This window comes from Lonchura striata, chromosome 10, assembly GCF_050655825.1.
Source record: "Lonchura striata isolate lonStrDom1 chromosome 10, ASM5065582v1, whole genome shotgun sequence".
NCBI lineage: Eukaryota > Metazoa > Chordata > Aves > Passeriformes > Estrildidae > Lonchura > Lonchura striata.
In genome coordinates this window covers 10421742-10437678 of record NC_140712.1, presented here as the reverse complement: position 1 = coordinate 10437678, position 15937 = coordinate 10421742, and the positions used below count along the sequence as shown (strand labels likewise).

General features: G+C 40.4%; 1 protein-coding gene across 3 annotated transcripts in view; it reads right to left on the bottom strand.

The window, feature by feature from the left end:
- The window catches only part of THSD4 (thrombospondin type 1 domain containing 4), a 241699-nt gene that overhangs the window by 170834 nt on the left and 54928 nt on the right, over positions 1–15937 (bottom strand). For all 3 annotated transcript variants that reach the window (XM_077785884.2, XM_085588694.1, XM_085588695.1), the window contains exon 6: positions 5778–5880. In XM_077785884.2, coding sequence (XP_077642010.1) covers positions 5778–5880 — 103 coding nt within the window. The remainder of the gene's footprint in view (positions 1–5777; positions 5881–15937) is intronic.

Sequence of the window (15937 nt, the reverse complement as noted above, 5' to 3'; positions counted from 1 at the left end):
CATTACCTGTGGTGCATGTGATCTATTACAGAGAAATGGCTCACTTCAGTCACCAGAGTATGGTGGGCCCTGCTTAAAATAGTCCACTTAAAAATTTATATGCATTATTAATTATTGTAAAAGCCAAGCTCTACTATCACTAAGCTTCTTAGAAATGCAAATCAAAATATGTATATTAATGAAATTATAAAGAAAGAATAGCTATAAAAGGTAAGTTGCCATGTGGAAGCACTAGGTTTCCATATACATAAATATCTAAGCAATTTTTTTTATTAAAGCTTTCTATAGAAGTAGTTACATATTTCAGTAATACACAGGATATTTACAATTTCCAGGTCAAGCTCAACACAACAGATGTTCAGGAAGCAGATTTATAGATGAAGTCAAAGAAATGCCTCAGATACTTTACCACAACTGTACTAATAAAACTACAAACTTCCATGGGCTTTCTCTTGTGATCCATTCACAAACAAGCAATAAATAAAGGAGGAAACAGGGACATAGCATAAGTGAACTTCTTGTTCTGCATTTGAATAAATCTTAGTCTCATAAGTGACCAATATTTCAAAAACATTTCCGTTAAAAGTGAAATAGAATTTTCAGTAATGTGTGAAAAAATGGATATTTCACTGCCTCACAAAGGATTTCCACTGAGTCTGAAGGAAATTAGAGATCATATTCCATCAGAATTCAAGAGGGATTTTATGCCTATAGTGCCTAAGCTCTTGTCAGTAATTACAGGTATATGCTTCAGGATGTCTTGTATCCTATCATTATGGAAGCAGGCACTATTTGAATTGTAACTAGTCAATAAAAATAAACACCATCTACTCGTTACATTCCAAGTCTCCCAAAACTGATGCCTCATTGATGAATCTGTCTGCCTACAGCATTTCACATAAAACAGGAGAAGCAAAACCAAATTGTCTTAGGAAATAAAGTGCATGCAATTAAAGGACATGCACTGTAAAGTACAACTAGCCACAGACTGGAATAGAAGCCATCAAGAAATTTCTAACAGGTGGAGGCAAAAGAGAAGCAGAGAAGTATGGTCTGCTGCAATGAGAAATGAAGACTTCAAGCAGCTGCCTCATTGAATATAATAACTTGCAGCTGGGTGAACTGCAGCACAGCTGGATTATTTCTAGAGATACTGTGTATAGATTCCCAGTTTATATGTATATATACATATATAGTCGAAGGATATATGTATATGTGTATGCTCACTAACTAGAAGTAAGTTACTTGAGAAAGTATAAATACAATATTAAGATGACTTCTTGTCCTCTGGGTGAAAACATTAGGTTGTCCAAGTATTGCACACAAAGCTAAGAGAATGTAAATGTAGCTCAGCACAGCCTCTCCTAAGCCCCAGGGAGCTGGCAGTCACAAATCAGGGAAGGCCAAGCATTAATAAACTGGGACTCAGTTATCTTTGGGTCTCAAGGACTGCACTGCCAAGGTTCACAGGCATTCAGAAAACACACCAGGACCCACCTTCCTGACCCATACACAACAATCAATTCTCTGAGTACTCTAAACTGAAGTTCCACTTCCAGTTAACATAAACAGATGACACAAATATTACATTTCTCCATATATATCAACCTACACAGTGTTTCTAGAATGGTTTCATACCAAGATGTAATGAACTCCAACCACCAAATCCAAGTATAATAGATTCAGGTTTGGCCTTGGAACAGCTTTCTGCTGTTCCATCACTGAATGGAAAATACTCCACAAAACATCTTATTGATGAGAATATAGAAGTGAATAAATGGTCTCCTCTCAAGCCCTTATACCCTTCTAGTCTGCACAAAGCCCAGGCAACTGAACCACAACCTCCCAAGCCTAAAACATCAGCACAGCTGCTCTCTGCCTACAGCTGACTGTCCAGGATCCATATGCAGCTTCTGCAATGTCCTGGTAACTGCACTCCCTGACCTCCTCTCTGACACCAGCTCTCTCTGACTCCTGGGTACTCCAAGTGCTTGATGCTATTGTATCTTGCAGCACCTGACCAAGATTCTTAAGAGATCTTATGCTTTTCTTCTATTTTATAATTACTTAAATCATATTAATCAGACCTCACTCTGTGTCTTCAGTGTCATCAATTGCCAGCAGACTGAAGAAGTTTCTTAGCAACTTCAACATCTTACGTAGGACCACTACATTTTGATCTGCTAGAAAAAGATAATTTGTCATTCAAAATGAGTGAAAACTTAAAAATCCAGCAAGAAAAAAACCACAAATCAATAAATGCAGCAGCTTTGCTTTATTCTTCAATCTCCATCTTAATACTCAAACTGATTCATACTAAATCTTAAATGCTTCTCGTCTGACACAAAGTATTGAAGTTGCAGTATTTACTAAACCTTGTGGAAGCTATAAATATCATTTTCTTCAGAGCTTATATTTATCCCAGCTGTAGCAGGCAGACATCTCTAGCTAGAAGGCAGGTTACTAGGAGGTATTTTAAGACAAAAGTGAACTGATAAATGATTTTACAGCATGTACAGATTTACCTGTACAGTGAGTTCTGTGAACACAACACAGGCTTCAGGATGGAGTATTGACATGAGTGTCATTTTAGAGAAAAAAGTGCCATTGAAGTTCAGCATGAAAAACCATGCTGACCAAATATCCCTCCATTCATTCAATGCTTGGATTCTGACACATTTCAAGTAAAGAGAAGCCAGCTGAGATGCCTCCTGACCTATCACAAGGCTGGGTGCTGATTCCCAGCTCTGTCAGCCTCTTTTGCCCCAGCTGATTTTGAATCATTCTTTGTGGTGCCCATCAGTAGTTAGGTTTGGCAGCAACAACACTGAGGGACACTGAGGACACATTTTTCCCCCACAGAAAATGCAGCAGTGACACCAGTGCCATTTGACACACCCTGCTTTCAGGCACAGGAATTTTCATCCCAGCTGAAACTCAGCCTGACTCCGACTCTGCTCCAGGAGCAAGGTGGTGTTACAGGCTCCGTAACAAGTCCTGTGTGTCAGCAGCACCCAGAACAGGGAGCTCACAGGAGCCAGCCAGGCCCGGCAGAAGGAATGGAAGAAAGGCTGCCAGGCCTCGCAGAGCTGCTGCTGGCTGCCAGAGCCAGCCGGGCCCGCAGCAGGTGGAGGCGCAGCCCCGGGAGCACCCAGCGGGAACGGGGCCACTCCGGGAACGGGAACGGGGCCGCTCCGGGAACGGGACCGGGACCGCTCCGGGAACAGGAACAGGACCGGGGCTGCTCCGGGAACGGGAACAGGACCGGGGCTGCTCCGGGAACGGGACCGGGACCGCTCCGGGAACGGGAACAGGACCAGGGCTGCTCCGGGAACGGGAACAGGACCGGGGCTGCTCCAGGAACAGGACCGGGGCTGCTCCGGGAACAGGACCGGGGCCGCTCCGGGAACGGGACCGGGACCGCTCCGGGAACAGGAACAGGACCGGGACCGCTCCGGGAATGGGAACGGGACCGCACCGGGAATGGGAACGGGGCCGCTCTGGGAACAGGACCGGGGCCGCTCCGGGAACGGGACCAGGGCCGCTCTGGGAATGGGACCGGGGCAGCTGCGCGCAGCTCTCCGGCCTCCAGGCCTGGCTGCCAGCAGCGAGCTCTTCCAACTGCTCCCGAGACCTGAGCGTGGCTCTGCTCCTAGAAACTCGGCTGGCTTCATCCAGCACTTCAGCCAAAGACATCTTGACTCTACCAAGTGGAACGGAATCAAGTGTACAGACACCACCGGGATGATCCCTGAGCCACGTCCCTGCTCCTACTATAGCCTCCAGAGCCAACATCAGTCAGCCCTAACACAAGCCACAGCTGCACATGTGAAATCACACACACATTGGAAACAGTCAGGATTCCTGGGAAATAAATGTCCTGCCCTGCAGACAAGTGCAGTCACCTGAAAGGAGAGCTCCGAAACTAGAGCTGATTAATTTACAACAAAAAGCAAACCAAAACATCATTTGGAGGGAATACTTGGTCAAGTATGCATTTTGGAAAACTTCCCATTAAAAATTCATTGTAAAATAATAAAACAAAAAAATTAACAGAACTATTTCCATTTAAATTTAACATTTGCTTTACTTTGAGGGAAGAGCCTCAATATCTGTTAGGGTAAACCATGTTTGATTTTCAGTGAACCAAGTTCTGATTTGCAAAAGCTCTCTTTTTCTCTAAGAAAATGAAATTGCTCAAACTTTGCAGTCTTTTTCTCCTTGTAATATCCTTCACTTAGAAGGAAGAAAAAAGCCAAGTCCCCAAAGAATACATTTTTAGCTTTTTCAAGTTTTACACACTTGAGGGGCAGCCCTGACTGTCACCATTCTGAAGAGGCCAGCAAAGCCCAACATCCCTGCAGGACCCTGCAGAGAGCAGAGCTCACAGTGCCTGTGTCTGTACAGGTGTAACTCTACCAGCTGGAACAGAAACCCAGAAACCTGCTGCTTAAAAGGCTGTTTATTACACATACCTGGCTGACATTTTCAAACAGAAGCCAAAGCAAGAAGTCTGCAGCTGACCAGGACTTTTTGCAGTTGATGATTTGAAAATACTGCATTTTGATGGTATATTTTGGATGCACAAGAATATCTAGGTATCCTCCTGAAGGCAAAATATCAGGCAAAGGTTCTCCTGGAGAGAAACTTTTTTCCATATTTAACCTTATAGAGAATTTCTGACAAAAAAGTCCACAGCTGTCTCCCTCCTTTCAACAAATGCAGCCTTTTTTCACTAAGAGAGACTCCTGTGGCCAGATCCCCACAGTAGCCTTTTCAATCCATCAACAGGATCTTTCTTTTCAATAGATTTTTTATTCAGCCATCAAAAGGTTATGGAATTTTCATCACAATTAAAAATGAAAGTTAACTGAATTTAAGATTTCAAATTAAAGAGTTCAATTATAAGAATGATTAAAACATTCACTATTTCTTTAAACTTCCTTGCAGATGTTATTGTTACATCACTGTGATGTACATCACCAATCTGAACAAGGGAGAAATAAAAATATGCAAACTTTTTAAAAAACAATAATAATTACACTTAACTCACCAGCAAGACAGTGCTGTGAATTACAGTTTAATTGCCCTTCTTGATCCAGTATAAACATTAGGAGCAAGCTGTTCTATGCAGGGGAGGGAAAAAGAAATGATCACGGCATGTTCTAGATCCCCTGATTCATCTTTCCTGGCAAAAGATGGAGTGAGTCAAAGCTGCTGTGTAGGAAGCAAGGAGAGGGATTTGGGCTCAGCATTGGCTGGGTCTTCTCAGCTGGGGTTTGAAAAGGGATGCATCAAAGCTAACACATCATAACTCTTCAGGGCCACCTTGCAGAAGTAATGCTGTCTGCAGAATGTGCCTTCAGCCGTGTGCTTGCAGGGATACCTGGCTCCTTGCTCTGCCTAAAGGCATGGTACAAAGTACCAGAGTTGTACAGCTCTGAAACTTCCTTTTGGGCAAACATGGCTTTAATTAGGAACAGCATACACTGAATGTTCTTAATTGGAGATAAAGAGGTGCAGCTCTGTCAGTCCTCACTTTGCCCACAATAGATAAGGACTGAGACATGGCTACATTAGAAACAAACATTATCAGATTTAACTGGGTATCAGATATAATCCTACCCTCATCTGCACTGACTCATGTTCAGCTGTAAAAACAGGTAACATCAGCTGTGGATCAAAGCTGCCTGATGGCTCCCACTAAGTAAAAATCACATCTGCCTTTTCAAAACACAATCTGTATAATAATGCAAAACCAAGTTGTTTTCCCTTACCTTCTGCAAAAGGTTCCCATTCATAAAATCGACCCATAAATGGCTTGTTATTGTATGATGCACACTGTACCTCTCTAATATTCCTGCTGCTTTCAGGACACATCTGTTTAGATTAAAAAAAAAAAAAAAAGTAGCATTATAATCAACAGCAGAGTTATTTTTGCCTTCCTATTAATGAACTTTAGAAGGTTAGTGAAGGCATTGCAAAATTCTAATCCGGATGAATGATATAAACATCAGGAGACCTCTTTAAAACAGGTAACAAGCTGTGCTGTAAGTAACAGTATCAAAAGTGCCTGTTGAAAAAAATTAATTTGTGAAGTTAATGAAGCAACAGTTCTAAAAAAAAAAATAAAGCTTCTATTGAGCTGTCATTTTCCTCAGCAACAGCACACTTCAAAATAAATTCAATACTAGATTAGAATTACTTCCTTTTCACAACAGCTTCACATTTTTCTTCATTAACTTTTTGGGCTCAGATTCAACAGAGTTGAAACACTCAATGTACATGTTTCCATAACTTATTAAAAGTTGACCACAGCAGCTTCTTATTCTCATCCTATGCTTCCATACCATACTTCCACTTTTCCTTTTGTATTTCTACATGCTGCTACTATAGCCACTGCATGACTTTGCATTTCAAGTCATGCCTTCCGATCCTGAGCTCTTGCAACTCAGGAGTTGGTATAGGAGTTTTGCAACTAAGTGCTGCTTTTCTACAAGCATGTGTGCACACAGATATTGAGGCAGGGCAGGTTTAACAGGTGGAAGTATCATCCTTCCTTAGTTCCACCTGCAATGCACACCTTTGGCAGACCAGCCTTGTTTGCATGTGAAGTAGATTCCAAAAGCAAATACAAGTTAAATACTTAACGACTTTGTTCTGCCTGATTCCTCACGGCAGTTACAGCAGAAGTGTGTGTGGACACATACAAAAGGGAGAAAGACTTCTACCAAATGCAGGGGGTTAATTAGAACAATTTCTATGCCTGGCCAAAATAGGCAAGCATTGGGCACAGATGCATTTTTTTTGCATAGCCTTTAGATAATAAAAATGACTACTAAAAATACTATTCAAAAACATTAGAAATCATATTAAGTACATGGCTAAGTAACTGTATTTTCAAAGGGAACAGAAGAGAATCACTAAAAACAACTCTTGTTGCAACTGCAAGTCAGTTCTCTTATGTCTGTATAGTAAAAAAGACTGGTTGTCTGCTGGGGAAGCCAGGCACATCAGAGGTCCCAGAGGAATTCTTGCTTTGTATCCACCATCTCCCTAAAAAGATGCTTGTAACTAGATCAAAGAGATGTCAAAGTCAAGAGTTTTCAAGCGGGCTATAAACTGTACCAAAGACATGCCCAGGGGAAGGTTCATGGACTACTTTATCTTCTACTAAAATCATGGTAACAAGTCTTCTAGAATAAACACTGTTTCTGGCCAAGCAGCCATCTGTGCTTCTTTGCCCACCCTATTGAGATCTCCAAGTACATGCAAATACTGATTTCCTCAACAAACCTTCTATTAAAAAAAAAACAAACAAACAAACAAACAAAAAAAAAAAACCAACAAAAAAACCCCACCAAAACCCAAGAAAACCTAAAAATAAACAAACAAAAAGCCTTCCCTGAAAACAGGACCATGAACCACCCCACTGGAAGGGTGGGATCAAAAGTCTTTCTAGTGCCAAATGCAGAAAGCAAAGCTATATTCCCACAACTGAAGCACAGCTCCTTCCATGTGTGGTACAGCAATGCAGAACATTTATTCACCACAACCACCATCCAAGGCAAGGAAATTTATTTTTCACAGAAACCAATTATTGCACATGTCCTAAAGGTGAAGGGATAGAACCTGAGCTGGCATAAATTAAGGTCACTACACTAAATTACAGCAGAACAAACATCAGTTTGTACCAGCCAAGAAGTCAGCCTGAAGGGTTTCTTTCTGGAATGCTTTTCCCTTTTTTTGGCATACCTTCTCTACCAGCCTATTGTGAAGTTTAGTTGCTTCTTGTTTTTCCTTTTCTGACCCTTGAGCTCATGTTCTTCTGTACCAGTATTTCTGGCTCATAAACCATTTCCTGCACACCCCACTCACACCAACTGCAGGCAATGTATGAGTAAAAATATCAAAATATTCATTGCTGTTGCCAACAAATAATGACACCCATCCCTTCTAAGATCCTTTTCATATAGCTACCATTTCTGTTTTTAAACTTACTGACAGTTGCCCACAAGACAGAGACCTCAGTGCTTTAAAGCAAGACCAAGGAGAGACAAATACACTAAACTCTGTGTGGATCAAGCAAAAATCAGAAGAACAGGCTAACTCAGAACATCCCTACTGCTTTAGAAGCCCCAACTCAATTGCCCTTCCTTCATTTCATTCATCAAGGTTTAATTGCAATATAAAATTTTGAGGAAAAATATGAGCAAACTGGTCTGCAAAAACACTTTGTTTTGTTCTTGATACAGATTATATTAATTTATATTTTTAATGTCTTCTAAAATATTCTTCAGCTATGAAGTACAAGTAGGCAAAATTACTATAGTCCATGAATCACCAAGGCTTAAGAGTTATATTATACTCTAGGTATATACTAGTTAACATCAATACACCATTTACTAACCCCACCTAAATTGTTAATGCACAGCTGAATGCAATGACTGTTTTATGCTGCCTACAGCTCAGCCTCCCTGAAAATGAAATCCTTGAGCCTTTCTCAAAGACCTACATGTGCCATACACTTTCTCTTGGCCTCTCTAGCTTTTCAGCACTTTTGTAGGCAGAAAACCCTAAAATAAAAAAGCAAGACCCTGTACAATCAAAAGTGAAGCTTCAGTACAGGGGGTCCTGTAGATCCTATTTTTTTATTTGTTCCCTGAGAGTACAAGCTATTTTTATACTTCAATTTAATTACTATTTCTGTCATATCTAGCTTGACTAAAACTCCTAAGATACAGGAAGAAGCATCTGTGATGAGAAGATGGCAAGCCCAAAGGCAGCTCCTATTTCCCTTCCCAGGCAGAAGTGGAGCGGGCAGGTGGCGGCGCTGGGGCTGCAGCTCTGCCAGCACAGCCCCTGCCCAGCCAAGGCAAAGTGCTGCAGCCAGCAGGCACATTGGCATGGCTGCAGGTGAAGAATGTTCTCTGGCTAAGCCAGAGGACTAGGATTTAAACAGCCCAGATCTCTTTCCAAAATTTCCCAGAGACTTTTGGAATGAACTTTGCTGTGATATTTAACTTACTGTGTGATTCTCCCTCGGTTTCCCCTCAGTGACATCAAGGCATTAAAATTGTGCTGCCTGTTGGAGACTTGAAAACAGTTTTTTGGTAAACAAAATGTTGACTTGGATTCAGGGTTTTGTTAGTGATGGATCTGGAATTTCTCCTTTTTTTCCTCAAAAACTCTGTCCTGTGATTAATAAGAGGGTTATTAAGGGAGTCTTTTTTAAGACTAGGGAGGCCAAAGCAGCAAAAAATATACTCTGCATCTACTAAGATAAATCTCAGATTCCTTTGAGTAGAGGCAGATATAAATTATCTAGAAATACATACTTTCTGCTGGGAGAGGGTTTTTAAATCGTTGTTCTTTCAGCTGTGCACTGCAAAATTAGATACAGCATCTAGAATGCATAATTTTGTATGTTTTTAGATGATCTTTCTCCTACTTAAAATATGCTGCTTGGACAACACAATGATGTAAATTTAGCATGTGGGGCTGCACTCAACGAAGTGCCTTCAAAGTGCTGGATACGGGTATTTTCACACAGGGTCAGGTGTCTCAGGGCTGCTGCACTTGCACACGGCTGTTTCAAGGAGGACACCCGGGCCAGAATTCCCTCCTGCGCCTTCAGAGCGTGAGGAAATCAGCAGCAGCAGCAGCACAGTGATGGGGCAGGCAGCACTCAAGACTAAATTTTAGAAGGATTCCTTTGTCTTGTGGGACCTCGGGCCAAACTTCTTGAAATGCACTGTGCCTGCTGTTGATAGAAACTTTGTGCTTTGGAAACAGCAGCTTTAGTTATGCCTCAGTTTCTTCTGAAATATGCAGGTATGAAAGTAGTCTGAGGGACAGCAACACACTGTATTTTCTTTGTAATGTACCATTAGAGTTTTCTTAAAATGAGCTGCTAGTAAAGACTATAAAACAAAGAAACCACCCAATTAGTCTTTTAGCTTTTGGTTAACATTTGAAAAGCACAGTTTTTAACAAATCCTTGACACGTGGTTTAATTAAAGAAGTGCTGGCAAAACACCAGAAAATTATCAGTCTGCCAGCTGTGGGCTCACATCTGCCATTAGCAAATTTGTGTCAAAGCTGTGCTGAGATAACACTTCTGGAAATGTGTAAGGGGCTGATTTGGTCCTGAAACCACCTCTACAAGCAATTAAAACATTGACTAAGATTTTTGGCAATGTTTCATTCTTATGACCTACAGTAACTGGCAAATGCTTTTTCCAAGGCCCCATATCCCTTGATTCTCCAAGTTCAGACATAATTAATAATTAATATTTTTTCTGTGTGCAATACTACATGTTCAATTAAGTCCAAATAATCTAGTTGTACTCGTTTTCATTTTTGTAGCGGTTCTATATAATCATTTTAATCCTTTGGAATCCCAAAGGAAAAACACATCTCCAAAGAAAAATAATTTCAATACTTGTTTCTGAAACAGCAATCTGAAGATTGTTCATTCCTGTGCAGAGCTTACTCTTAAATATATTGTGTTCTTCAATATGCATAGTCTATAAATTCCAGTTCTTTACACAACAAGTCACCACTTCTGCAGTGAACTTTGAACTTCTGCTCTGAACTGCTGGTGTCTTGTTTCTCCTAAAACCTACAGAAGTTCCAAGTCCACTTAAGAAAGTGGAATACAGGGTCCTGCAAATGTTAATTTTCCAGATAGGCTGTTTCTCTTTAAATAGCCAAGGACTGCGCTTGCCCCATAGGTACTACCTCAAATCAAGGCAACCTAGTTTTGTCCACCTGAACACACACTGAAAGAGAGAAATGATCTATTTAAAATCCTAGAGACTCTCTGACTTCCCCAATAGTTTTAATTTTATAAAATGGTAAGAGAACATAAAGACAACTGTCTGCCAACCAAAAAAAAAAAAAATATAAGGCATATTAAATATGTCTAGTTATCTGTGGCACAAAATACCAGACACAATTCAAATGGAACTGATGCTCCTGAAAAACCAAATTGTGCAAGAAATTTTAAAATGCATGTGAAGAACAGCTCTGCAGTAAAAATAGTGCTAGCCAGCTCTGGTTACAGTGCACAGCCACAGACAGTGCACTGTAAATGTCTGGCCTGACATGCAAGGAGAATTTCCATCTGGGAATGCAGTGGTATCTGCACAAGTTTATGAGGAAGGAGCACCTGTACTGGCAGACTCTGCACTGCCTCAAGCCATGAATTTACACCTCCGTGTCTGCTGCGATGGAGACAAGCAGAGTAATGACAGTCGCTGTGAACTCCAGTGAGCTTTGCTAACCACAGACTCCAGGCCATGCAGAGCCTGTGGCAGCTATAGGGGACTGCAGCCTTTCTCTTCCCCCTCACTCCTTTCAAGGGCTGCCTGTCACAGATGGTAAGGACCTTAGATGTGTGCACAATACAAAATCGCTGTACTTCTACCCAAATCCCATCCAGGTAGCAATGAGCTTGTGTTTGGATCAAGGAAGATGGGCCCTGGCAGAGCTATGGGCTGCCTGCTGGCTGCCACTGCCATGGGCCAGGGAACTGCTGCCCTCTCAGCCTGCAGCTGAACCCTTTTTTCCATTAATGATTTCAGCTTTGCAACAAGAAGGTCGTCTGAATTTAACTAGGAAAGTCTTTGAAGTGCTATCCAAACCTGATCTTTATTAACTGCAATCTATCAGACACATAAGGCATTAATGCATAATGTGGCAAGTGCATCTATTACTGCTTTACATTTTTCCATTTTGTAGCACTTTACATCTGAAAATGCAGTCCATCTAATAATGGGGAAGAAAGCTCAACCAAACAGATGGAAAAAAAGAAGTATTTCTGCTTAACTTCACAGGTTTGTGGCTTTTTTCTTTTTAAATTCTCACTGACAGATCCATCTGATTAAACTGAAATAACTTATTTTATTTCAGATTTACAGCAACTTGTAAAAGATTCAAATCCAGCTTTGGTTTAAAATAAAATGTTAGTCACTCATCCATCCCACGCAAAGCATCCCAAATGATCTAATGTGCACGACTGGAAACATTTGGAACTACTACCTTAGGAGGGGCTAATCAAGGAGCTATAATAGGAAAATTAACAGTACATTTCCTCAGCAATACCAAAAATGTGTCAAGAAAATACTCCAGTTATGTTTAATGCTAAAAGTTTACAAATACTATTCCAAAAAAAACTAAGCAACCAACCAACCAAAAAATTCTGAGAAACAATAATTGGTTTCTATAAGCTGGAAGCTGAGCAGTTAGAAAATGGAAGGCAAATACTGGAAACAGACCATGCTGGAAAAGAGCATTATCTGCTGTAAAGCAATACACAAGGTATGTCCTGAAAGTCAGGCCTATGTCAACTCACACCTGCACACTGAAGACTGTTGCTAGTCTTTTTTGATCCAGCAAAAGACCAGATGACTGGTCTTTTTAAAGTTGGGGGTTTTTTAAAGCAAAGTTACTGCTTTGCTGTCCCAGATTTCTTTCAGTACCCAGGCCCCTGAGCAAAGAGCTACTTCAGTATCGAGATTGGAGTTAACACAGAATATTCCTTCCATGCTCCCAAGCAACCATCAAAAGTTTGCATCAGAAATCATAACTGCTTTCTACAGCTACTGTTCCCACTCTCAGTAGTGCTATCACCTTTCTATATAAATATGCTGCATTAAAAAATCCCACAGATACAAGAATCCCTCCAATCAAATACCTGTTTATAGAAACAATACATAGTGCTCAAGGTGCCTAAACTGCAAGCTATTGCCTCATTTAATGGGAAATCAATTAAAAGCTACTTCCACTTCACACACTCGGGTTCAAATGAAGAATGCCTTAACATGGAAGCTTTCAGCTTTATCATCTTGCACGGTCTCATCTGTCTACATTATTCAAATATACCTGCAAAATGGAACATGCTTTATTAGTCCTTCTCAGAAAATGGGAGGTTTATGTACTAAGAATAGTTGCTTTCATATACTAGCAGTAGCCTTCTTTATTCTAGAAATATCAGCCACTCCAAAACCCTCTCTGAAAGGCACCACCAATACCAGCTATGAAAGACCCTGAGACAAACTCATGCTTGATCCAGCTTTAGTAAAGTTTACAGACATGAAGTAAAGTTGATGTATCTAGTCCTCATAGTTTGTAGAAAATTATGACACTGTGATAAAACATCTACTCTAGAGCTTCCAGCAGTATTTTATTACATTTTTTAAAAGTATTGTTCTTGGAGCTGCCTGCTCCTTCTGGGGAGCAGTTTTTATGTGAATCTCATTCTATGAGCTTCAGCAGTGGGCAGGAGTAATCCTCCAGCAGTTTTCCCTATGAAAGCCCAATCAACTTCAATGGAAACTCAATTTTAGTGCATTCCATTTAAATGACTGGTCTTTGTGTAGGAGGAGGCACTACCTGAATGTTTCCGGCAGGAGGACTAAAACTTTAAGGAAGTTTCAGATTGGTATTACCACGATAATCTACTTTTTAATTAAAAATTCATACTGCAGCAGTAATCACAATATTTTTAGAGAACTAGCTCCAGTCTAAGGACCAACCAGGCAACAGAAATATCAATGTGGTGTTACATGAGACAGAAACATACAGGCAAATGTACAGCTGTTACTACAACCAGGGGGAATTTGAAATAATTCTGTTGGGACAATTTCTTTTGTTCGTTTTTGTTTAAAAAAAAAGAAATCTAGGATATGGAACAATTTGTTTTCCACAAAAAGTGAACACCTTCAGAGCAATGTAAATACAACTTAAAAACAACTATCAGCTTGCAGGAACCCAGTCTGTAAACAGAAATTGAAGCATTATTCAGATTTTAGAGTTCTTGTTTCCATTAAAAATGAGTTTCTGATACAACACACACTAAAACTGTTTCTGTGGTATATTCTTTCCTCGTAGGTCATATACTTCAAAGAAAAAGAAAAAAAGCACCTCAAACCAACTGGCAGATACATTTGTCTTATTTTAGAATGGTTTAATATAGCTGCAGCTGGTAGCACTGTTCATTTACTGATGAGTTTGTTCCAACTTTAACCTCTCGGACTAAAACTTTCCACTCCTGTTATCTGTTTTAGTCTTTCTTTTTTTGACTGAAGCATTTCATCCCAGAGTGAGCCCGAAGGAAAACAAAAGGAAAAAGTGTTTTATTTTTTCCCATGTTGCCAATATTATGACTTTTTTTTTCCCCAACCGTAACTGCCTATTCTATTTCAATTAGTGAAATTATGTCAGCCAGGAAAGTGGGTTTTTTGTCAAAAATGCACCATCTGCTTTTTCTATGGAAATCCACTCAGTTATAGTCAGACCACAAGAATTTTTAAAATAATGCTGATAACATACTTCGTACACTTCCAATTAAAACTTTTTAAAGTTCTGCATCTAACCTGGAGGAACAATCTGTTCACAAGCGTGTTCCATACCTGAGGCTCAAAGAGGCTGAGCAGCGTTCCAGCAGTTATTGGAAAGTGCTCCTGAGGTCTGTAATAGGGTAAGGACTGAAAATGAAAACATCTCTCTTCTGCTCTTAATAACCACTTGAGCCTGTACCTAAAATGCATGGAATACATTGGAAAAACAGAAAAATCTAGGGACTGACGTTCAAGGATGAGGCTGGATGAGCAAGTCAGCTGAAGAAGGTACTGAGAAGAAGAAACTGAAACTGGATGGAACTGCAAAGAAGCAGAAAAAGGAGAGACTGGAGGCAGAAGAGATGGAGAGAAAAGATGAAAATATGAGACAAAGCACTAAGGAAGTGAGAAGTGTGACTGAAGATAAAATAGAGTGGGACAGCTCCAGCCAGAGGGAAGGAGCAGAGATAGGCTGTCCATGCAGAAAGGGCAGAAAGGGCTGTGATGAGAAAGACCTAAGCACACCACAGCAAAGCATTTCACTGCCCTGCAGTACTCAAGAGAGCAAATGCCCTCTGCCAGTGCCTCAGCTGCAATGACCTGAGGAGTTCTGTGAATACTGATGTATCTCATGACAGCATTCTGCTTTTGAAGGCTTTTTTTGTTTGTTTAAACACTATAAAGTAAGTGACATTAAAAGAATGTTTAATCTCAAGCTGGAAGAGACTATCCGTGCAATTACTGTATCACTTGGCTCTTCGTGCCTGTGAGGTCCATTCTCAATTCCATGAGTGCACACCATTTTCCCCATATGATCTGTGACTCATTCAGTGTGCAGAATGGACTTACTCTGGGGAATGTTTAGCTGGAAGGGTTATTTACATAATCTCTGCCTCATTCACAGTAAAACCTGGTAGATATAAATGGACTTACAGAATAAGGAACATGAAGGACAGTCTGCAGTTTCTGGAATAGCTACTCTACCAGTTTTGAGGGGAAAAAAAGTCACCTATGGTGCAATTACTTAATCCAATCCTTTCTCAATTTGTGAACTGTTTTGGGGGTCTGACTGAAAACCTCTAGACATGTTCTGAAGACAAGCTGCCAAATCATAATTACAGTTTTGGCAACACAAATTTTGCTTTGGCTATTGCCAAGTGATAAATATAATACTGAGCATGGGGAAAAAAAAATCAATTCAAGCTACTTGACACGAGGCACTAATTATGGAACACTTCTCTTAAACCCCATTCTTCCATAGGGCAGCTCCATTTCTTACAACATATTAGGTCGTGCTATCACACAGCAGCTTTGTGAATATTAAAGCAAACACTGCAGTAATAGCATCAACAACTAGTCCTTAGAGAAGCCTTTTTTTCTCACCTTCTGCACAGAGCATTTTTAAGGCAAGAAGCCAAAGGCTGAATAAAAAGAGGATAACATTGCATAGTGTATCAGTCATAACTAAGCACTTGATCGATGCAGGGACCCTGAGGTAAAAAATTATATTATCAGGAAATTAAATAGTTTTCTTAACACAAGAGTTACCAGAGGATTGCTCACACAGTTTTGAAAGCTCTAAACCTCTGCAG